This window comes from Capra hircus, chromosome 7 (genome assembly GCF_001704415.2).
Source record: "Capra hircus breed San Clemente chromosome 7, ASM170441v1, whole genome shotgun sequence".
Taxonomy (NCBI): domain Eukaryota; kingdom Metazoa; phylum Chordata; class Mammalia; order Artiodactyla; family Bovidae; genus Capra; species Capra hircus.
This window is the reverse complement of record NC_030814.1, coordinates 41,274,602-41,299,376: the sequence shown is the minus strand read 5'-3', so window position 1 is coordinate 41,299,376 and position 24,775 is coordinate 41,274,602. Positions and strand designations below refer to the sequence as shown.

General features: G+C 40.0%; 1 protein-coding gene across 2 annotated transcripts in view; it reads right to left on the bottom strand.

Moving 5' to 3' along the window:
- SOX30 (SRY-box 30) overlaps window positions 1-24,775 on the bottom strand; it is a 54,444-nt gene that overhangs the window by 10,230 nt on the left and 19,439 nt on the right. For both annotated transcript variants that reach the window (XM_018051717.1, XM_018051718.1), the window contains one exon: window positions 20,625-21,117. In XM_018051717.1, coding sequence (XP_017907206.1) covers window positions 20,625-21,117 — 493 coding nt within the window. The remainder of the gene's footprint in view (window positions 1-20,624; window positions 21,118-24,775) is intronic.

Sequence of the window (24,775 nt, the reverse complement as noted above, 5' to 3'; positions counted from 1 at the left end):
TTTCCAGGTTTTCACTGCTGCAGCCTGGGTTCAATCCCTGGTCAAGGAATTGAGACCTTGCATAGCCAAAATAGAGAGAGATAAACAAAATATGTAATGACTTTGTCTCTTGTAACAATTTTTAACATAAAGTTTATTTTGTTTAATATTATTGTAGCCATCTCAGCTCTCTTTTGGTTACTATTTGCATGGAATATCTGTTTCTTTTTCACTTTCAACCTATTTGTGTCATTGGATCTAAAGTGAGTCTCTTGTGGGAATTCCTTGATTGTCCAGTGGTTAGGATTCTGCACATTCACTGCAGGGTGCACAGGCTCAATCTCTGGTCAGGGAACTAAGATTCCACATGCCACATGATGTAGCCAAAAACAAAAAAAGTTAAAATCTGCTCAGTGAATACTATGTTTATTTAGTGTATGTGCTGCCAAAGCGAGCACTACCATGTTTATTTAATAAAGTGAGTTTCTTACAGATAAGACTTTTTTCCCACAATTTCTTCTAGGCTTTTTCAGTCTGTCTGCTGCTTGTCCTGTCTGTTGTCCCTTAACCCAGGCAGCTGTGGATAGTATTACATCTTTAAATATTTTCCACAAACACAAGCTGGGAGGCCACCCTACCCCTAAGGGAGTTCTTACTAGAGTCAAATTAAGGTTCGCCCTGAGCCAACTCCTCAGGAAGTCACCAGACAGGTCAAAAAGCACAATCATAACACTCTCTTTAAGAACAAGGTCTGTGTTGCCTCCTCTAATAGCAACAAGTCACACGAGGAACATGAGTCGCCATTTCCTTGCCCATCACTGAACAAGATAACCAGGGATAGTTGTAGCAAAAATTTCACAATGCTATCTTATCAAAATTTAGCAGCTTCTTTCTTCATTAAACACCTCTTCAGATGATTCTGACACTGTTTTTGCCAACATAATTATTGCTTCAGTGGAGAGGTAGATTCTTAGAGATCCCCATTGTGCAACTCTTTGTGACATTCTACCTCAACGGTATTTCATGTTTTTCAAAGTTTTGAGATTATGTTGTTAAATTTATTCCAAAGGTTTTTAAACTCTTCATTTTATTGTAAATGGGATTGTTTTCTCAATTTCATTTTCTGTTTACTCATTGCTAATATATAGCAATACAATTCTTATATATATATATATATATAGGTCTTATATCCTGAAAACTTGTTGAATTCTTGTGTTGCTTGTAATAGCTTTTCTATGGATTCCTCAAGACTTTCTGTATATAACATTGTGTGACACATAAATACAATTTTACTTCTTCTTTTACAATCTAGATACCTTCTAGATACCTTTTGCTGCTAAGTCACTTCAGTCGTGTCCAACTCTGTGTGACCCCATAGACGGCAGCCCACCAGGCTCCCCCATCCCTGGGATTCTCCAGGCAAGAATACTGGAGTGGGTTGCCATTTCCTTCTCCAATGCATGAAAGTGAAAAGTGAAAGTGAAGTCACTCAGTCATGTCTGACTCTGTGCAACCCCACAGACTGCAGCCTACCAGGCTCCTCCATCCATGGGATTTTCCAGGCAAGAGTACTAGAGTGGGGTGCCATTACCTTTTATACCTTTTATTTTTCATGTCTAATTGTCCTATACTAGTGAGAGTCATGGAGAAGGCAATGGCACCCCACTCCAGTACTCTTGCCTGGAAAATCCCATGGATGGAGGAGCCTGGTAGGCTGTGGTCCATGGGGTTGCGAAGAGTCAGACACGACTGAGCGACTTCACTTTCACTTTTCACTTCCATGCACTTTTCACGTCCATGCATTGGAGAAGGAAATGGCAACCCACTCCAGTATTCTTGCCTGGAGAATCCCAGGGATGGGGGAGCCTGGTGGGCTGCCGTCTATGAGGTCACACAGAGTTGGACATGACTGAAGTGACCTAGGATTAGTGAGAGTGAAAGTCAGTTGTGTCTGACTCTTTGCGAACCCATGGACTATACACTCCATGGAATTCTCCAGGCCAGAATACTGGAGTGGGTAGCCTTTCCCTTCACCAGGGGACCTTCCCAACTCAGGGATCGAACACAGGTCTCCTGAATTGCAGGCAGATTCTTTACCATCTGAGCCACAGGGGAAGCCCAATTGTCCTAGACTAAACCTCCAAAAAAATACTGAATAGAAGTGACAAAAATGTACACCTGTCTTATTCCTGCTATTAATTGGATCTTGCTGATCTCCAGTCTCTGCCATTAAGTATAACGTTAGGTGTTTTTTGTTGACTGTGAGGGTTACTCCATTTCTTCTAAGGCATTCTTGCCCACAGTAGTAGATACAATGATCATTTGAGTTAAACTCACCCATTCCAGTCCATTTTAGTCCACTGCTTCCTAAAATATCAATGTTCACTCTTGCTACCTCCTGTTTGATCACTTCCAATTTGTCTTGATTCATGAGCCAATGAATTCCAGGTTCTTAGGCAATATTGCTTTTCACAGCATTAGACTTTACTTCCATCACCAGTCACATCCACAACCAGGTGCTGTTTTTGCTTTGGCTCTGTCTCTTCATTCTTTCTGGAGTTATTTCTCACTGATCTTCTGTAGCAAATTGGGCACCTGCCGACATGAGGAGTTCATCTTTCAGTGTCCTACCTTTTTGGAGTTTCATGCTGTTCATTGGGTTCTCAGGAAAGAATCAGTTCAGTTCAGTCGCTCAGTCGTGTCCAACTCGGATGCCAGGCCTTCCTGTCCATCACCAACTCCCAGAGTCTGCTCAAACTCATTCCATTGAGTTGGTGATGCCATCCAACCACCTCATCCTCTGTTGTCTCCTTCTCCTCCCATCTTCAATCTTTCCCAGCATCAGGATCTTTTCCAGGGAGTCAGTTCTTCGCATCAGGTGGCCAAAGTATTGGAGCTTCAGCATCAGTCCTTCCAGTGAATATTCAGGACTGATTTCCTTTAGGATGGGCTTTCCCTTCTCTTCTTTTCTCAGCTATTTTTAAGGCAAATATCCATACAATATCACAGTAATCCAAGGCTATGCCTTGACCAGTAATGCTGAAGAAGGTGAAGTTGAATGGTTCTATGAAGACCTATAAGACCTTCTAGAACCAACACCAGAAAAAGATGTCCTTTTAATTCTAGAAGACTGGAATCCAAAAGTAGGAAGTCAATACCTGGAGTAGCAGGCAAATTTGGCCTTGGAGTACAGAATGAAGCAGGACAAAGGCTAATAGAGTTTTGCCAAGAGAACACACTGGTCATAGCAAACATCCTCTTCGAACAACAAAAAAGAAGACTCTACACATGGACATCACCAGATGGTCAAAACTGAAATCAGATTGATTATATTCTTTGCAGGCAAAGATGGAGAAGCTCTATACAGTCAGCAAAAACAAGTCTAGACGCTGACTGTGCCTCAGATCATGAACTCCTTATTGCCAAATTCAGACTTAAACTGAAGAAAGTAGGGGAAACCACTAGACCATTTAGGTATGACCTAAATCAAATCCCTTACAATTATACAGTGGAAGTGAGAAACAGATTCAAAGGATTGGATCTAATGGACAGACTGCAGAACTATGGACAGAGGTTCTTGACATTGTACAAAAGACAGGGTTAAGACCATGCCCAAGAAAAAGAAAGGCAAAAAGGCTAAATGGTTATCTGACGAGGCCTTACAAATAGCTGAGGAAAGAAGAGAAGGGAAAGCCAAAGGAGTAAAGGAAATATATACCCATTTGAATGCAGAGTTCCAAAGAATAGCAAGGAGAGATAAGAAACCCTTCCTCAGTGATCAATGCAAAGAAATAGAGCAAAACAACAGAATGGGAAAGACTAGAGATCTCTTCAAGAAAACTAGAGATACCAAGGGAACTTTGCATAAAAGATGGGCAGAATAAAGGACAGAAATGGTATGGACCTAACAGAAGCAGAAGATATTAAGAAGAAGTGGCAAAAATACACAGAAGAACTATACAAAAAAGATCTTCATGACCCAGATAATCACAATGGTGTGATCACTCACCTAGAGACAGACAGTGGGCCTTAGGAAGCATCACTACTAATGAACCTAGTGGAGGTGATGGAATTCCAGTCGAGCTATTTCAAATCCTAAGATGATGCTGTGAAAGTGCTACACTCAATATGCCAGCAAATTTGGAAAATGGAGCAGTGGCCACAGAACTGGAAAAGGTCAGTTTTTATTCCAATCCCAAAGAGAGGCAATGCCAAAGAATGCTCTAACTACCACACAATTGCACTCATCTCACACACTAGCAAAGTAATGCTCAAAATTCTCCAAGCCAAGCTTCAACAGTATGTGATCCGTGAACTTCCAGATATTTGAGCTGGATTTAGAAAACGTAGAGGAACCAGAGATCTAATTGCCAACATCAGTTGGATCATCGAAAAAGCTAGAGAGTTCCAGAAAAACATCTGCTTCTGCTTTATTGACTATACCTTTGACTCTCCTCTAAGACTGTGACCAAGCCTTTGACTGTGTGGATCACAGCAAACTGTGGAAAATTCTTAAAGCTATAGGAATACCAGACCATCTTACCTGCCTCTTGAGAACTCTGTGTGCAGGTCAGGAAGCAACAGTTAGAACTAGACATGAACAACAGACTGGTTCCAAATAGGAAAAGGAGTATGTCGGGCTGTATATTGTCACCCTGCTTATGTCACTTCTGCTTATATGCAGAGTACATCTTGAGAAACGCTGGGCTGGAAGAAGCACAAGCTGGAATCAAGATTGCCAGGAGAAATATCAATAACCTCAGATACGCAGATGACACCACCCTTATGGCAGAAAGCGAAGACTAAAGAGCCTCTTGATCAAAGTGAAAGAGGAGAGTGAAAAAATTGGCTTAAAACTCAACATTCAGAAAACTAAGATCATGGCATCAAGTCCATCACTTCATGGCAAATAGATGGGGAAACTGGAAACAGTGACAGACTTTTTTTCTTGGGCTCCATAATCACTGCAGATGGTGACTGCAGCCAGGAAATTAGAAGAAATTTCTAATTTCTTGCTTGCTCTTTGGAAGAAAAGCTATTACCGACCTGCTGCTGCTACTCCTGCTAAGTCGCTTCAGTTGTGTCCAACTCTGTGCGACCCCATAGACAGCAGCCCACCAGGCTCCGCTGTCCCTGGGATTCTCCAGGCAAGAACACTGGAGTGGGTTGCCATTTCCTTCTCCAATGCATGGAAGTGAAAAGTGAAAGTGAAGTCGTTCAGTTGTGTCTGACTCTTCACGACCCCATGGACTGCAACCTACCAGGCTCCTCCATCCGTGGGATTTTCCAGGCAAGAGTACTGGAGTGGGTTACCATTGCCTTCTCCATTACCAACCTAGACAGCATATTAAAAAGTAGAGACATTACTTTGCCAACAAAGGTCCCTCTAGTCAAAGCTATGGTTTTTCCAGTAGTCTTGTACAGATGTGACAGTTGGACTATAAAGAAAGCTGAGTACCAAAGATCTGATGTTTTTGAACTGTGGTGTTGGCGAAGACTCTTGAGAGTCCCTTGGACAGCAAGGAGATTCAACCAGCCAATCCTAAAGGAAATCAGCCCTGAATATTCACCGGAAGGACAGATGCTGAAGCTCCAATACTTTGGCTGCCTGATACGAAGAACTGACTCCTTGGAAAAGACTGGGAAAGATTGGAGGTGGGAGGAGAAGGGCGCAACAGAGGATGAGATGGTTGGATCGCATCACCGACTCAATGGACATGAGTTTCAGTAATCTCTGGAAGTTGGGTGATGGACAGGGAAGCCTGGTGTGCCGCAGTCCATGGGGGTGAAAAGAGTCAGACACAACTGAGCAACTGAAGTGAACTAGGTGTTTTTTGGTAGTTTTTAACTAGTTGAGGAAGTTTCCCTATATTCCTAGCTTGCTGGAATATTTCACATTCAACATGAAGTGTTGGTCATTCATGTCAAATGCTTTTTTCTGGAAAAAATCTTTCTGAAAAGATAGTGTAGTTTTGTTCCTGATTTTAATTCATATGGTATATTACATTAATCAATTTCCAAATGTCTTGATTTTCAAACAACTCACAATCCTGGAATAAATCTAAGTTGTTTATGGTGTATAATCCTCTTGTTAGTCTGCTGAATTCAGTTTGCTAGTATTTTGTTGATCATTTTTGTCTCTCAAAGAGATACTGACCTGTAGTTTTTCTTTATTGTGTTTGTCTTTCTCTGATTTTTGCAATCAAAGCAATGCTGACCTCATGGAATTAGTCCCTTCTATTTTTTGAAAGAGTTTGTCTATAAAGTGTTAACTGTAGATAACATATATTAAGATTTTGATTTTTATCCAATTATACAATATATGCCTTTTGAGTATTTAATCATCAACATTTAATGTGATTTATGTCTGCCACTTTAGTTTTTGCTTTATATGTGTCTCATATTTCCCTTTTTGCCTTCTATTCCTTCTTTACTGCACCAAGTAAATATTCCCCATTGTAACTTTTTAGTTCCTTTAATAACTTCTCCACTGTTTCCTTACTGGTTGCTCTAGCATTAATCATATACATCTTACCTTATCAAAATCAACTTCAAATTTTTACTAACTTAATTCCAAGAAATACAGAATGTTGCTTGTATATAGCTATTCCTTCTTCTTCCTTTTTGTACTATTATTGTTATATAAATTAAACCTATATGTGTTCTAAAACCAGCAATATATTGGTATGATTATTACATAATTTTATGCCTATTAAATAAACTTAGAGAAAGCAAAGCACATATATATTCTGAAGTTTCTTTTTTTTTCATTTTTACTTATTTTCTTAAGTTTTTGCTGCACCTCACAGCATGCAGGATCTTAGTTCTCCGATGAAGAACGGAACCCAAGCCTCCTGCAGTAGAAGTATGGACCACTGGATTGTCAGGGAAGTCCCTGAAGTTTGTTATAGTCACCTTCTCATGCATTACTGACGGTTCTCTTAATTTGTTCCTGTGGATTCAAGTGACCATCTGCTATCATTTCCTTATCCAAAACAACTTTGCCTCCAACTCCTTCTGCTTTTATTATCAAATATATTTCTATATATTATGGTCCCCAAAATTATTATTTGCATATTGTTTTATATAATTGCTTTTCAGTTCAGTTCAGTTCAGTTCAGTCACTCAAGTCGTGTCCGACTCTTTGCGACCCCATGAATTGCAGCACACCAGGCCTCCCTGTCCATCACCAACTCCCAGACTTCACTCAAGCTCATGTCCATCAAGTTGGTGATGTCATTCAGCCATCTCATCCTCTGTCGTCCCCCTCTCCTCCTGCCCCCAATCCCTCCCAGCATCAGAGTCTTTTCCAATGAGTCAACTCTTCGCATGAGGTGGCCAAAATACTGGAGTTTCAGCTTCAGCATCATTCTTTCCAGAGTATACCCAGGACCGATCTCCTTGTGGGCCAAGGGACTCTCAAGAGTCTTCTCCAACACCACAGTTCAAAAGCATCAATTCTTCGGCGCTCAGCTTTCTTCACAGTCCAACTCTCACATCCATACATGACTACTGGAAAAACCATAGCCTTGACTAGACGGACCTTTGCTGGCAAAGTAATGTCTCTGCTTTTGAATATACTATCTAGGTTGGTCATAACCTTTCTTCCAAGGAGCAGGCGTCTTTTAATTTCATGGCTGCAATCACCATCTACAGTGATTTTGGAGCCCCCAAAAATAAAGTCTGACACTGTTTCCACTGTTTTCCCTTCTATTTCCCATGAAGTGATGGGACCAGATGCCATGGTCTTCGTTTTCTGAATGTTGAGCTTTAAGCCAACTTTTTCACTCTTCTCTTTCACTTTCATCAGAGGTTTTTTAGTTCCTCTTCACTTTCTGCCCTAAGGGTGGTGTCATCGGCATATCTGAGGTTATTGATATTTCTCCCGGCAATCTTGATTCCAGCTTGTGCTTCTTCCAGCCCAGCGTTTCTCATGATGTACTCTGCATAGAAGTTAAATAAGCAGGGCGACAATATACAGCCTTGACGTACTCCTTTTCCTGTTTGGAATCAGTCTGTTCTTCCACATCCAGTTCTAACTTTGCTTCCTGACCTCCATATCAGTTTCTCAAGAGGCAGGTCAGGTGGTCTGGTATTCCCATCTCTTCCAGAATTTTCCACAGTTTATTGTGATCCACACAGTCAAAGGTTTTGGCATAGTCAATAAAGCAGAAATAGATGTTTTTCTGGAACTCTCTTGCTTTTTCCATGATCCAGCAGATGTTGGCAATTTGATCTCTGGTTCCTCTGCCTTTTCTAAAACCAGCTTGAACATCTGGAAGTTCACGGTTCATGTATTGCTGAAGCCTGGCTTGGAGAATATTGAGTATTACTTTACTAGCGTGTGAGATGAGTGCAATTGCGTGGTAGTTTGAGCATTCTTTGGCATCGCCTTTCTTTGGGATAATTGCTTTTAAAACCAGTCAAAAGAAGATTCATACAGCCTTTATGTTGTCTTATAGTATTTTTTGTTAACTTTTATTAGAATATAGTTGATTTACAAAGTTGTTTGTAAATTATAGCTAGTTTCTGCTATATAGGAAAGTTATATACATATATATGTATGTATATATATATCTACTCCATTTTAGGTTTCCTATACTATCTTTTGTAACTGTATTTTTACCTTTCCTGGGGCTCTTCGACATTTTGTGTTTTTTTATCCCAACTACCATTTGGGATCATTTACTTTCAGCCTGAAGAACTCCCTTTGTATTTCTCATAATGCAAATGTGCTAGCAATCTCAGTTTTGGATTATCTCAGAAATGTCTTTACCTTGGCTTAATTTTTTAAAAATGGCTTCACCATATATAAGATTCTTAGCTGACTGGGGTTTTTCTTCAGTACTTCAAATATATATTCTAGTGTCCATTGCTTCTGATGGAAAGTCAGGTGTTAATTTTATTGGGGTTTCCCTGTACATGATATGAGTGTCTATCTGCCTGACTCTCTCACTTTCTCTTCCGGTTCAGATTTCAGTATTTTACTATGATGTGGCCCTCTGTGGATCTCCTGGCTTTCTTAAATGTATAATATTTTTCATAAAATATGAGAAGTCTTCAGCTATTAAATCTTCAAATACTTTTTGCTTTTCCTCTCCTCCCTTCCGATGCTTTTACATATACATTGGTGCACTTAATGATGACAGTTCTGATGCTCTGTTCATTTTTCTTCGTTCTTTTTTCTCTTTATTCTTCAGGTTATGTAATCGCTACCAGTCTACTTTCAAGGTTTCTGATTCATTCTCATGTCAGTTCAAGTTTACTTTTAAGCCCCTCTAGTGAAGTTTTCATTTTGGTTATTGTGCTTTTCAATTCCAGAATTTCCATTTGGTTCTTTTTATAATTTCTATGCCTTTAATGATAGTATTTGTGAAAAGACATCATCATCACAACTTCTTTTACTTCTTTAAAAATGGTTTCCTTTAATTGCTTGAATATAGTTATAACGTCTTGGAAGCCTATGTTAAATTTGAGATACGAGCCCTACCACAGGTAGCTTCTGTTGCTTATTTTTCTCCTCCATGTATGAATGGCGCTTTCCTTTTCTTTGCATGTCATAATTTTTGGTTGAAAACAGGACATTTTCAGTAACTCAGGAGCAATAACTTTCAGGAATTTGGGACAATAACTCTCTTTAACTTTTCCAGGTCTAGTTTTTGTTGTTCTTCTTTTTTTTTGCTTGTTTTTTTTTACTTAAATTTTAGTGAAGTGTATTTTCTCTGTAGTGTAAACCCTGAGTGTCACTTCTTAGAGGGCACAGATTTGGACATGAATACAGTCACCCTAGGATGATAATGGTTTTAGCAGGACTCTATCTCTTTCTTTGATTTTTATGTTAAGCTCTTGATTCATTTGCCATTACATACAGCTTGAGGATTATACTCATTGCTGGCTGATTGCTCCAAGGTTTCAAAATGTCTTGGGGCAGAGACTGTTCCACAGTGTGATCCAATTAAATTCAGACAGGGGTCAATTTTGAGAAGTCTCTGAGGTTTGTTCTGACTGCAGGAGGGTTCTTAGTGTTTCTTTCCCTAGATTTTTGTGTACTAGTTGGCATACAGTTAGATTCTTAGTCTTAGTTCTCAGATCAGGAATCAAACCCTTACCGCCTGCAGTGGAAGACCAGAATCTTAACCAGTGGACCATCAGGGAAGTCCCTAGCTTCTTAGTTTTGATTAAGTGATGCCTCTTTTATTTGCCTACCACCAGAATCTCCTTGTTTTCAAGAATATCCTTATGTATGAACTTCCCCACACTGTTTCAGAGAAGTCAAATTCCTTTGGAGAGAGTTTCTGAGCTCTCTATTCTTATGGAAAATTTTCTGGTTTTCTTCTGCCAGCATAGAACATCTCTTCTAAAAGTGACCTGGATCAAGGATGCTCAGGGTCACAGTACTCTCTGTTTGTCATCCTTAAGAGTTGAACACTTATCCTGTTAGCAGGTGCTGAACAAAAGAAAGGAACCCCCAACCTCTTGGTCACACTCACCATGAATTTAACCTCTTTACTAAGATCTGGAGAGGATGAAAAATGCTACATCTCTCTGTAAGATATTGTATCCCTTGATTAGGAGCTGAGGGGAGAGAAAGCTATCTTCTTGGCCACTCAGAGTTGGATTCCATCAAGTTAACTGAGGGTGCTGCTGCTGCTGCTGCTGCTGCTAAGTCACTTCAGTCGTGTCCAACTCTGTGAGACCCCATAGACGGCAGCCCACCAGGCTCCCCCATCCCTGGGATTCTCCAGGCAAGAACACTGGAGTGGGTTGCCATTTCCTTCTCTAATGCATGAAAGTGAAAAGTGAAAGTGAAGTCACTCAGTGATGTCTGACTCCCAGTGACCCCATGGGCTGCAGCCTACCAGGCTCCTCCATCCATGGGATTTTCCAGGCAAGAGTACTAGAGTGAGTTGCCACTGCCTTCAGTAAGGGAGTATTTTTCATGGCCCAAGTGTCATAGACTCTTGCTCTTCTTACGAAGTTTTAAGGTGTATTCTTGAATACATGTTTCCTTATCTGCTGTATGCCCTTAGGACACTTCCCAGAGAATTTAAGTAGCTGGTCTTTAAAAATAGTTTTTACCAGTTATGGTTGTTTGCTTGGGAGTAGTAGATCCACAGAACTCCTCGTGCTGCCACTTCAGAAATGAAACTCCCTCTCTCTTATCCTTATAATCACACTATTTCTATTAATATCCTTAAGCTTTGTTTTAGATACAGTTAGTTACTAGAAAATAGTAACTTTGATCACTTCAGGTCTTGATTTTAAGAATTTTTAGATAAAACCATAGCAACATTTAGTCTAGATCTACCTAAAACAAGACTCTCCAAGTAGTCAATATCCCATCAAGGTTTTCTAATCTGTTTGGTGAGAAAAAGAAATATTCCCAGCCTGCTGTGAGTGCTGGGCAATGCTGTCTCTGATTTGTTGGACAGTTTCTTCACCAATCTTGGGTAATATTCCTCACATGCATCAGCTGACCAGCATTCAGCTGAATACTCAAAAAGGAACCTATGCAGAGATTCAGAATTCTTGCACTGTGCAACCTTCTTCTCTCAAGTACTCTATCCCAAGAATTCTAGCTGACTTGGTTTCACTGGACTCTCGATTCTATCTGCTCAACTTGGCGAGTCTACAAGGATCTCCTTGTGTTTCTCCTTCCTGTTTCCATGGTTTCCATGTGTTGCTCCTTCCTGTTTCCATGTCTCCTTCCATGGCTTCCAGGCCAGTAAGCAGGGGAGAGTTCAAGGTTTACCTCATTTCTTTTCTCTCTCTCAAGGATCTTCATATCATTGCTGATAAACAGTGTCTTGAAAATCATATATTTTGCCTTTTCTTAAAAATCATTTCAGATGAGGGTAGATTCAGCCCTAATCTTGGCTGGTACAGAAGTCCTCTTTAATTATTTGAAATATGGTTTTTAGTCTCTTCCTGATATTCAGTTCTGAAATCTGAAATCAGTTCTGAAATTCTGAAAGAGATGGGAATACCAGACCACCTGTCCTGCCTCTTGAGAAACCTGTATGCAGGTCAGGAAGCAACAGTTAGAACTGGACATGGAACAGACTGGTTCCAAATAGGAAAAGGAGTACATCAAGGCTGTATATTGTCACCCTGCTTATTTAACTTCTATGCAGAGTACGTCATGAGAAACGCTGGGCTGAAGAAGCACAAGCTGGAGTCAAGATTGCCGGGAGAAATATCAATAACCTCAGATATGCAGATGACACCACCCTTATGGCAGAAAGCAAAGAGAAACTAAAAAGCCTCTTGATGAAAGTGAAAGAGGGCAGTGAAAGAGTTGGCTTAAAGCTCAACATTCAGAAAACGAAGATCACGGCATCCAGTCCCATCACTTCATGGCAAATAGATGGGAAAACAGTGGTTGACTTTATTTTTCTGGGCTCCAAAATCACTGCAGATGGTGACTGCAGCCATGAAATTAAAAGATGCTTACTCCTTGGAAGGAAAGTTGCAACCAACCTAGACAGCATATTAAAAAGCAGAGACATTACTTTGTCAACAAAGGCCCATCTAGTCAAGGCTATAGTTTTTCCAGTGGTCATGTATGGATATGAGAGTTGGACTATAAAGAAAGCTGAGCACCAAAGAATTGATACTTTTGAACTGTGGTGTCGCAGAAGACTCTTGAGAGTCCCTTGAACTGCAAGGAGATCCAACCAGTCCATCCTAAAGGAGATCAGTCCTGGGTGTTCATTGGAAGGACTGATGTTGAAGCTGAAACTCCAATACTTTGGCTACCTGATGCGAAGAGCTGACTCATTTAAAAAGACCCTGATGCTGGGGAAGATTGAGGACAGGAGGAGAAGGGGAAGACAGAGGATAAGATGGTTGGATGGCATCACTGACTCAATGGATATGGGTTTCAGTGGACTCTGGGAGTTGGTGATGGACAGGGAGGCCTGGCGTGCTGCAGTTCATGGGGTCTCTCAAGAGTTGGACACGACTGAGCGATTGAACTGAACTGAAATTCAGTTATTTCACATTCTTGGGTATTATTCTTACTATTTGTAGCATGTATTGACTCTTGCTCTTAATGAATCCTGTCCTTGTGTTCTATATGCTAAAGCTCACCTTTAATAATAATTCTCTCCCTTTGGAAATTCGTAAGTGGCTTGAATGGTTGAGGTATCCCCTTTAGAATAGTTGTCCCAGGTAAGTCATCCCAGAACTAATTTGTGTGTTAGTTTATCAAGTGGATAGGGTTATTTCAGATTCTCAATCAGTGTGCAGTGTAATCTGGAGTTTTTATATCTAACAGAAGGCCCTTTTTCCATATATAGCCCTGGATAAAAACAAGTTTCCTTTGTGCTTTGTCTGGATCAGTGATAAAAAAATCTTCTATTCCTTTATCAAAGTTGAGAGGCCTTTCTAAGGTCTTAGCTTTATGAAGGGGCTTCCCTGGTGGTTCAGAGGATAAAGAATCCACGTGCAACGTGGGAGACCTGGGTTCTATCCCTAGTTTGGGAAGATCCCCTGGATGAGGCCATGACAACCCACTCCAGTATTCTTGCCTGGAGAATCCCCATGGACAGAGGAGCCTGGTGGGCTACAGTCCATAGGGTCACACAGAGTCAGATATGACTGAAGTGACAAAGGAGCAGCAACAGAAGCTTTATGAAGAGGTTTTAGTTTCACCTCCTCACCTTGAAAAGAGTCAAGACCTCTCCTTATGTAGGCATTAAAACCCAAGTTTATAAATGCTGAGACTATTTCTGAATCTGCAAACTATCCCCAAGACCATGGTACAAGTTTTCAGCTTACTGGTCTTTTGACAAAGGAGGATTTATTTTCCTTTCTTATGATTTCAGCTAGGTATTAAATTGTTCATATTTCAAATTCAACATTTATAATAGTTATAGCAGAAGGTATTCCATATTACGGAGAAGGCAATGGCACCCTACTCCAGTACCCTTGCCTGGAAAATCCCATGGATGGAGGAGCCTGGTAGGCTGAAGTCCATGGGGTCGCTGAGAGTTGGATACGACTCAGTGACTTCACTTTCACTTTTCACTTTCATGCATTGGAGAAGGAAATGGCAACCCATGCCAGTGTTCTTGCTTGGAGAATCCAAGGGACGGTGGAGCCTGGTGGGCTGCCGTCTACGGGGTCGCACAGAATCGGACACAACTGAAGCAACTTAGCAGCAGCAGCATTCCATATTAGCTGAATCTATCTTGTTTTGGAACTATAAATTCTATCCTCCATAAGAATTAGGCAAAATATTGTATATGTATGTAGACGTACATTATAATAGGAAATAGATCAAAAACCTCAATCAAATTCTTTCATAGATCTATAAGCCAAACAAGGATTAAGGATAACTGCTTTGTAACATTTGATCTGTTTGTCCAAAATCTTACAATTAAGATGCTATATATTACCACAATTTAGAATTTTTTGACTTAACTTCCCTAAGAGATATACAGATATATTTGATTATAGTTTTATATATTTCAAGCTAATAAATTTCAATTTATCATTCATATCCATTCTATAACCCTAATCGCAATACACTTTTGAACACATTTATTTACTCAATGGCCAACAGAATGAAGATTCTAGATATCTTCATTGTATGTGAAAGTATCAATACTGCAAAAAGAAGGAAGAATAGAAGAAAAGGTGGGGGTAAAAGGGATAACTAAGAACGTAATGGACTGATTATATTCTTTGCAGCCAAAGATGGAGAAGCTCTACACAGTCAGCAAAAACAAGACCGGGAGCTGACTGTGGCTCAGATCACGAACTCCTTATTACCAAATTCAGACTTAAATTGAAGAAAGTAGGGAAAACCACTAGACCACTCAGGTGTGACCTAAATCAAATCCCTTATGATTATACAGTGGAAGTGAGAAATAGATTTAAGGGACTAGATCTGATAGAGTGCCTGATGAACTATGGAATGAGGTTTGTGACATTGTACAGGAGACAGGGATCAAGACCATCCCCATGGAAAAGAAATGCAAAAAAGCAAAATGGCTGTCTGCGGAGGCCTTACAAATAGCTGTGAAAAGAAGAGAAGTGAAAAGCAAAGGAGAAAAGGAAAGATATAAGCATCTGAATGCAGAGTTCCAAAGAATAGCAAGAAGAGATAAGAAAGCCTTCCTCAGTGATCAATGCAAAGAAATAGAGCAAAACAACAGAATGGGAAAGACTAGAGATCTCTTCAAGAAAATTAGAGATACCAAGGGAACATTTCATGCAAAGATGGGCTTGATAAAGGACAGAAATGGTATGGACCTAACAGAAGCAGAAGATATTAAGAAGCGGCGGCAAGAATACACGGAAGAACTGTACCAAAAAGATCTTCGCAACCAAGATAATCACAATGGTGTAATCACTCACCTAGAGCTAGACATCCTGGAACGTGAAGTCAAGTGGGCCTTAGAAAGCATCACTACAAACAAGTGGAGGTGATGGAATTTTAGTTGAGCTATTTCAAATCCTGGAAGATGATGCTGTGAAAGTGCTGCACTCAATATGCCAGCAAATTTGAAAAACTCAGCAGTGGCCACAGGACTGGAAAAGGTCAGTTTTCATTCCAATCCCAAAGAAAGGCAATGTCAAAGAACGCTCAAACTACGACACAATTGCACTCATCCCTCACGCTAGTAGAGTAATGCTCAAAATTCTCCACTCCAGGCTTCAGCAATACGTGAACCGTGAACTTCCAGATGTTCAAGCTCGTTTTAGAAAAGGCAGAGGAACCAGAGATCAAATTGCCAACATCTGCTGGATCATGGAAAAAGCAAGAGAGTTCCAGAAAAACATCTATTTCTGCTTTATTGACTATGCCAAAGCCTTTGACTGTGTGGATCACAATAAACTGTGGAAAATTCTGGAAGAGATGGGAATACCAGACCACCTGACCTGCTTCTTGAGAAACCTATATGCAGGTTAGGAAGCAACAGTTAGAACTGGACATGGAACAACAGACTGGTTCCAAATAGGAAAAGGAGTACGGCAAGGCTGTATATTGTCACCCTGCTTCTTTAACTTCTATGCAGAGTACATCATGAGAAACGCTGGGCTGGAAGAAGCACAAGCTGGAATCAAGATTGCTGGGAGAAATATCAATAACCTCAGATATGCAGATGATGCCACCCTTATGGCAGAAAGTGAAGAGGAACTAAAAAGCCTCTTGATGAAAGTGAAAGAGGAGAGTGAAAAAGTTGGCTTAAAGCTCAACATTCAGAAAACGAAGACCATGGCATCTGGTCCCATCACTTCATGGGAAATAGAAGGGAAAACAGTGGAAACAGTGTCAGACTTTATTTTTTGGGGCTCCAAAATCACTGTAGATTGCAGCCATGAAATTAAAAGATGCTTATTCCTTGGAAGGAAAGTTATGACCAACCTAGATAGTATATTCAAAAGCAGAGATGTTACTTTGCCAACAAAGGTCTGTCTAGTCAAGGCTATGGTTTTTCCAGTGGTCATGTATGGATGTGAGAGTTGGACTGTGAAGAAAACTGAGCACCAAAGAATGGATGCTTTTGAACTGTGGTATTGGAGAAGACTCTTGAGAATCCTTTGAACTGCAAGGAGATCCAACCAGTCCATTCTAAAGATCAGTCCTGGGTGTTCTTTGGAAGGAATGATGCTAAAGCTGAAACTCTAGTACTTTGGCCACCTCATGCCAAGAGCTGACTCATTGGAAAAGACTCTGATGCTAGGAGAGATTGAGGGCAGGAGGAGAAGGGGATGACAGAGGATGAGATGGCTGAATGGCATCACTGACTCGATGGACGTGAGTTTGAGTGAACTCCGGGAGTTACTGATGGACAGGGAGGCCTGGTGTGCTGCGATTCATGGGGCTGCAAAGAGTCGGACACAACTAAGTGACTGAACTGAACTGAACATAGTACAGAAAGAGAGAGTCTTAATAAGCATAGTATGAAGATGGTTACTATATAAGGGCAGGAGGATTTAGCCCCAGACCTAGGGATCAGTATTTCTAAGTGTCTCTCTGTTTCATAAAATGATTCCTTGATTAAACTGCCTAAGCTCCATGGTTTCTACTCTAGATAAACAGGGAAAAATATCAAATATGTTTATTTGGTATATATTTTCCAAATATATATATCAAATGTCATTTAATTATGGTATTGAAATGGCTGAACAATTACATATGTAATTTTATTAGGGAAGAAGTATCTTTATAGAAGATTCTGTTATTAGTTGGGAGAAGAGCCAGTTGAAAATTGAGAAAAAATCAATTAAATCTGTTATTTAGCCAGACTCGATTTTACCTAAGTATATTATCTAAACAAACACAAATAAGATTACCCATATCCTTCGGGAAGTTATTATCACACACATAACAGGTAGAAGTTATAAAGGAAATTAGACAATACTATAATTTATAAGGCCTGTCTTATTTTGGAAAACTATATTTGGCTTAATGTTTATAGCTGACATACTTCTTTGACATTCTTACATGAAATTAAATTCAGTATAATACTGCTAACTCACTTCATTTAGTTCATCTAATAGCATTATTCAGTTCAGTTCAGTTCAGTAGCTCAGTCGTGTATGACTCTTTGCAACCCCATGAATCACAGCACGCCAGGCCTCCCTGTCCATCACTAACTACCAGAGTTTACTCAGACTCACGTCCATCGAGTCAGTGATGCCATCCAGCCATCTCATCCTCTGTCGCCCCCTTCTCCTCCTGCCCCCAATCCCTCCCAGCATCAGAGTCTTTTCCAGTGAGTCAACTCTTCACATGAGGTGGTCAAAGTACTAGAGTTTCAGCTTTAGCATCATTCCTTCCAAAGAAATCTCAGGGCTGATCTCCTTCAGAATGGACTGGTTGGATCTCCTTGCAGTCCAAGGGACTCTCAAGAGTCTTCTCCAACACCACAGTTCAAAAGCATCAATTCTTCGGCACTCAGCCTTCTTCACAGTCCAACTCTCACATCCATACGTGACCACTGGAAAAACCATAGCCTTGACTAGACGGACCTTTGTTGGCAAAGTAATGTCTCTGCTTTTCAATATGCTATCTAGATTGGTCATAACTTTTATTCCAAGGAGTAAGCATCTTTTAATTTAATGGCTGCAGTCACCATCTACAGTGATTTTGGAGCCCAAAAATAAAGTCTGACACTGTTTCCACTGTTTCCCCATCTATTTCCCATGAAGTGATGGGACCAGATGCCATGGTCTTCGTTTTCTGAATGTTGAGCTTTAAGCTAACTTTTTCACTCTCCTCTTTCACTTTCATCAAGAGGCTTTTTAGTTCCTCTTCACTCTGCCATAAGGGTGGCGTCATCTGCATATCTGAGGTTATTGATATTTCTCCCGGCAATCTTGATTCCAGCTTGTGCTTCTTCCAGCCCAGCGTTTCTCATGATGTACTCTGCATAGAAGTTAAATAAGCAGGGTGACAATATACAGCCTTGACGTACTCCTTTTCCTATTTGGAACCAATCTGTTGTTCCATGTCCAGTTCTAACTGTTTAATTAGCAATAATACCATTCAAGATGGAGATATATTTTCTGTCTTCTAATGACATATTTTCCCGAGTTTCTTTTCAAAATGTTCTTAAGCCATCAATGGTTTGTAAATTAACAGCCAATTCCTGTAAGTCTTGTCATGAGTAAGGAAGATAAATTTCCTTTGATTTTAGTTATTTATTGTATAAAAAAAAGTTTCCTGCCCAAAAGTCTACTTGACTACACTACTTTTCCATTCAAAAATACAGGATGAATTTTCCATGTGATTCTCTTCTAGCAACAAACAGCTACCAAGCAAGAGAAGCCATTATATCGAGAAGCCTTAGTGATACAGTGAAAAAAAAAAAAACACAGAATTAAAAATCAGACATTAAATCTAAGTTTGACTACTGGCTCTGCTGTTTACTAGCTGTGTGACTTTGCTGCTGCTGCTAAGTCATTTCAGTCATGTCCGACTCTGTGAGACCCCACAGACAGCAGCCCACCAGGCTCCCCCATCCCTGGGATTCTCCAGGCAAGAATACTGAAGTGGGTTGCCATTTCCTTCTCCAATGCATGAACGTGAAAAGTGACCCTAACAAAGCTGTTTATCTAATAGCTGATCAGTTTCTTTATCTGAAAAAGTAAAGGGATAATTATGCCAAAACCAAAGGATTACTGTGAGAATTTTAGATAAAAATACCAAGCTCTCAAAATGCTAAAAAGAAAAAAACAACAACTGGAGTAACTTGTGCTATACACCTATTCTAGATGCCTCTTCTTCTCCTTTAATATAAGTACTGTTCAAGTCTTTCTTGTACTACAAAATGAATTATGTAACAAAGATAAAATTTCACCAATTTTAAGTTTGTGAACCTCAAGGTTCTAACTAAGGCTGATCTTTTCAAACCTACTCATTTATTAAATTCCAGCTATGTCCTTAGCACTCTTCTCATATGTTAAAAAAAAAAAGAAAAAGAAAAACACTGTAAAATTCTCTAAAATTCCTATAAAATCTCAGGCCCTAACAGCAATAAGAAGAGATCCTAGCCTTAGGAGTCTCCTAAGTTTGATTTCTTGAACTAAAGACTTCTGAAAGCTGTTAAAGAAGAGCCCATTGGAAAAACGAAACAAACCACAACAGCAGTATCTCCCTTTCTCCTAATCTGATCATCTGTATTCACTTTCTTTTAGTTCTGTACTAAAGACTTGAAAGCCAGCAATTCCACTATGAATTGAAGCAACATAATATATACTGCAAAACTTCTTTGAGGCTTTGATACACCCAAGTAGGAAGTAGTTTTACTTTCTAAATATAAAAGATGGGTATTAAACATTCTGAACAGAAACCATCTGTTTATACCTTTACGAGCAACTGAAAAGTAGAGGTTAGTGCCACTCTATCAAAATGCTTTCAAAGTTAAATTCTATCACTCCAAAATGAAAAGTTACAAATTTGTTTTCCTTAGACACATACCTGTGAAAAAAATTTCTTTTACTGGTAATTTATCTAATAAACTTTTTGGTTTATTAACAAGAGTCCCGAGAGGGTAAATAACTTTGGACAAGTCATTTAACCTCTTAGGCCAGTGTGTTCTATATTGTTGCTATTCAAAGTATTCCACAAACCACAGAATTGACATCACTTGGGAGCTTGTTAGAAATGCAGAATATCTGGCTTACTGTAACCCTGTACAGGAACCTACTGTAACCCAGACCTACTGACTCAGAATCTGCATTTTATTAAGATCACAGGTGATTTATATACATATAGAAGTTTTAGAACCACACTTACTATTCAGTAAGGGGGTTGACCTAAATGATCTTAAGATCACTTACAACTGATGATTTTTTTCAAGAGAGAAATCAGATCTGACAACATTGGAGCCTATATTCTCATGTGGCAACAGTAACCTGGAACTCAGTAGCAACTGCCCCATAAGATGGGGCATGCACTCTCCTTGGCTCCCCAAGTCCTATCCAGCCCTTCCATGTACTCATGTCAACTGGTTGGCCCCTATCTGGCCACTAAACTAAATTAGATACCAAACAGGATTGAGGAAGTTCCTTTTTCAGTAAATAAGAGAGGCTTTCAGGGGATAAAATTCATTAACTATGAATGAATAGTTTTAGGTGAAAGGTGAAAGCACTTTCAGGTGAAAGGAAATAAACTATTCATTTACCTTGATGGGAAGTAGTGAGGTCCAGGTAGGAAGTAAGGGTGATGAAAAGAGAATCTTGGTGGTGTCCCAAACAGTGCAGCTGGATGGCCAAGGGGAGGGGGCTGGTAGACATGTGAGTGTGGAATAGGAGGAGCCTGGGAAATTGGAGTACTTCTGGGACAAGTGGAAACGCTGGGATACTCCTTGGGAGGTTGGATGGTTGAGGTTGAAAATCTGGAATGGGCAGGACTTGCACTAGTCGGAATCCTGTTGGTGCTCTCCAGAGAAACAGGAGTGGGTCTCTTCACAGAGCGATTGACTCCAGAATGCAGCCGATGAGTGTCCGTTTGGGAGGGCCCAGCAAAGCGCTGGGGTGGGAGTGCTGGACGGAGGGGCAGACTTGGAGCTTGGACAGGCACCTGGGCAGTACTGGAGACGCTGGGCTGGAAAAGTGTGATGGGGCTTGGACGCTGGACTGCAGGTGTGGGCAGCTGGATGGTCGGTGGAGATTCACCTTCAGAAATAAAAACAGCATAGGTCAGGCATGAATTGAGTCACTATTTTTTCTTTTTTCAGCAGAACTTAATGAACTGTATAACCAGAAGCCTCCATTAACCTCCTTACCTAAGAACATCACCATTCTATTTCTTTCATAGCATCCTGACAAACTGAAGCCATCTTGTTCATTTATTTTACATTCTTGTCTCTCTTTCCCACCTAGATTCTAAATGCCCTAAGAGGAGAGACCTTTTCTGTTTTGTTCATTACTATATCCCCAGGGTTCAAAATTCTGCCTGACACAGAATAGGTCCTTAAAAAAATATTTTTTGGATGAATAAATAAATGAATAAAATGTCTGAGTGAATGACAAATACAAATGCTGGAATATACATATATAAATATTTCTAAAAGAAAAAATATGAAACTATTGATAGTGGTTCCTTTTAAAAGATGGTCATCTGGAAGAGGAGACAGGGCCATGGGAAGCCAGACTTTCATTTTATACCTATTGGGACTATCTGAATTTTCTATTCTCTAAATATATCAATTTTATGTATTAATAGAGGTTTCATCATAACAGTATGGGTCATTTTTTTATTTTGTATACTCTATGATAAACTAAATTATGAATGACATTTTTTACTTGAAAAAAACTAAAGAAACCATCAGTAAAATTATTTTGCTTTATTGCCTCCAATGTGAATACATAAGGAAATTGCCAAAAGAGACCATGACTTGCCATCGGTCAGCAATTTGTGAGATAGGAAAGAATATTATTGCAGCATGGCAAGATGGAGATAGCAGAATTTTTAGAGGCAACTAAAATAATCATGTCTTTTATCTTTTTGATCTTGAAGAAGAAGGACTGCTGACTGAGTTACTAAGTTACTCAAAAGACACATTTAGCCTAAATTTAACTAAACTTCTCCAAAGAAATACAGAGAGAAGCCAAAGTAAGAGATTCATGATCAAGTTTATTTCAGTGCAGTTACGTCTCTGTTAGTACAGAAGACGCAGTCCAAGAGCAGACTCTGTGGTTAGGAATGTTTCTGCCAGAGGTCAAAAGGACTGTCAATCTTCTCTCAGTCTTGGCCAGGTAACACATTCCTCTCCTTCCTTCTCTCCAGGTAAGTCAAATAACTACCACCCTTAAACCTGGAGGTAGGGAATGAAGAGAGATATCCATCTGCTTCAAGATGGCCTCTGACCCAGTGAAATAGAGGCAACACAGAGCAGTGTACAGATGAAGCTATCATGATTCTCAGTTAATGGGGTTAAATGGACTAGCCCTCCCATATGTGAGGTACAGGCTTTAAGCCTTTCTGATTAATCAAGCATAAAGTAATCTCCCTTTTCATGTTCCTTCAGAAACTATAAATCTATCACATATTATAAAAATAGTGTAAATTTGCAGGTCTGCTACCCTTACCACAATCACAAAACTGGGAGCTCAAGAGCAGGAACAGTTTAATTCATAGTAGTAGCCCCATTATCTGGCACAGAACCTGGTTAATAACAGTTAAGAAAGGTATGTATGACTAGATGGAAAGAAAAAACAAACAAGCTTACAGCTAACAGAACCTCTCTGATCGTGTACAAAAAAAAATCTCCTCCTCTAAATACATATTACACCAGGCTGACTTGTAAAATCTCTCAGTTTTATTCACTGAATTATCACTGCACTCAAGACATCTGCTCCTAAAATCTACCTCTGATGCAGATTTTCTTTTCCTGCGCAGTATGAAGTTTAGTAAGAAGAAGTGTTGTGTACCACTTTTGAGACTGGTCCATAAAAATCTCTCATGCACAATCCTCTAGGCTGTTAGTCCTCAAAAAAGAAATATGCTCTTTTTAGGCAAAGGAAACAAAAAATTATAGGAGCTGTAGTTATTTCAGTTACTGAAGAAGAAAGGGACTCAATCTTTTAGCTGATAGCAAATGTTCTTTTCTACCAAAGATATTTTTTTATAAAATAAGGGGAACTGGTGAAGCAAGAGGTGATAAAACCATGCACTCATTTACTTAAACAAACATTTACCAAGCAACTAACATTTTGACCTGAGGTAAAAAATCAGATGCATAGAGAGTTATATGGAAGTATAATACAGATGTCCTAAATGTCAAAATTCAGGTTGCTATACCGAGAGGTTAATGCGTCCAACACCTAATCATCACTGATAAACTCAGTGAATAGGGAAGACTTGTGGAAAGGGCAGAGATCTAACATATCGCACTGTAGATAAGGTGCCGGGATCCAGCCCCGGTGGATCCAGGGAATTCGAAGCGTGGACGGCGTTGGTGAGGAAAAAACTTATTTATTTTTTAAGATAAGATTAGATTAGGAAGAAATAGTGTAGTAGGAAAATTAAGTGGAGAAAAAGAGGCTGAATAACTTGGTTTATGTGGAAAGCCAATAAAGTTCCAGACAAGGAGCTTGCACCATCTACGTCAGGCCACCGGCGTCCTCTTGAATAGCGGGGGGTGCCCCACCTTGGGCTCCCCCTCTGTGGATCTTAGAAGCCGGGGCAAGTAAGTAGACATGGCGAGCCTCCACACCCCAGATGGGAATTCAGCCAGAAAATAGAGTAAAGAGGAGACACGGGGGAAACCAGTCCAGTGACTTTCCCGGCCTCTATTGTCTAGAAAGGCCTTTTATACCTCTTTGATTGTACATAGAGATTAATGCGTAATACAAAATTATGCAGCGTTAGCAGCCCAGACTCTTATCAAAACCAGGTTTTTCTCTCTGCATACCTAGTTGTATATACAAGTCTTAGGTGATTTACATCATCTTCCGGCCAAAAGGGTCAATTAACATTTTACAGCCTTTTTTCTGATAAGGGTTTGTCAACCAGAAGACGTATTTGTGTTGATCTTCCCAAAGTCTGGTGCCACTCTCAGAAAGCACTAAATAAAGTTACATTCTTACATAGCAAAGATACAGCAATTTATAACAAGCAAAAGGAGTACAGTGATTTATAACAAAAGAAAAGTAATTAACTTAAAAGTCTAGTGTTGCTAACATCAAAACTATTATATGTCCTTTTCCATATCCCATTTACATTGATTAACATCCTCCCAGGTGCCTAAAAGATAAAGAATATGGAGGCCTGGCAGCAATCATTGAGTCAACAGTGAAATCTCATCACCAATATGATTTTTTAGCTCTTTAGAAAAGGCTCTGTATCTTAAGATGCTTTAAGCTTAGTGTCTCTCGCGGTTGTGGGGCTTTAAGCAATTCCCAAGCTATAAGAGGTCCGGGGGAACCTGTTAGGCAAGCTAGAGAGTTATCAGAGGGGGTTTAACTGAAACATCCCTTTCAAATGCAGGAGACTAAAGCCCTGAGTTGACTTTTTCCAGAGTGTGTCAGAAGAGTGGAAAAGCAGAGTACAAAGGCCGGCAGATTTTTGGTTTTGGGGGTACATGCTCAGGAAATACCAGGGGGACACCCTGAGATCTGATTCGCCTTGTCCATCAGATCTCTGCCATATGACCTTGTCACAGGTGGGATTCCTCACGCTGGCTCCCGGCATCAAGGTATGGAAAAGACTATCTAGTCACTTGGTTTCTCTCTTACTAGCACACAGCTAGGTTACACTTTCCAGGCTGCCTTGCAGTTAGGAGTGGTCATATGGTTCAATACAACCGATGAAGTAAGTGTTGTATACCAC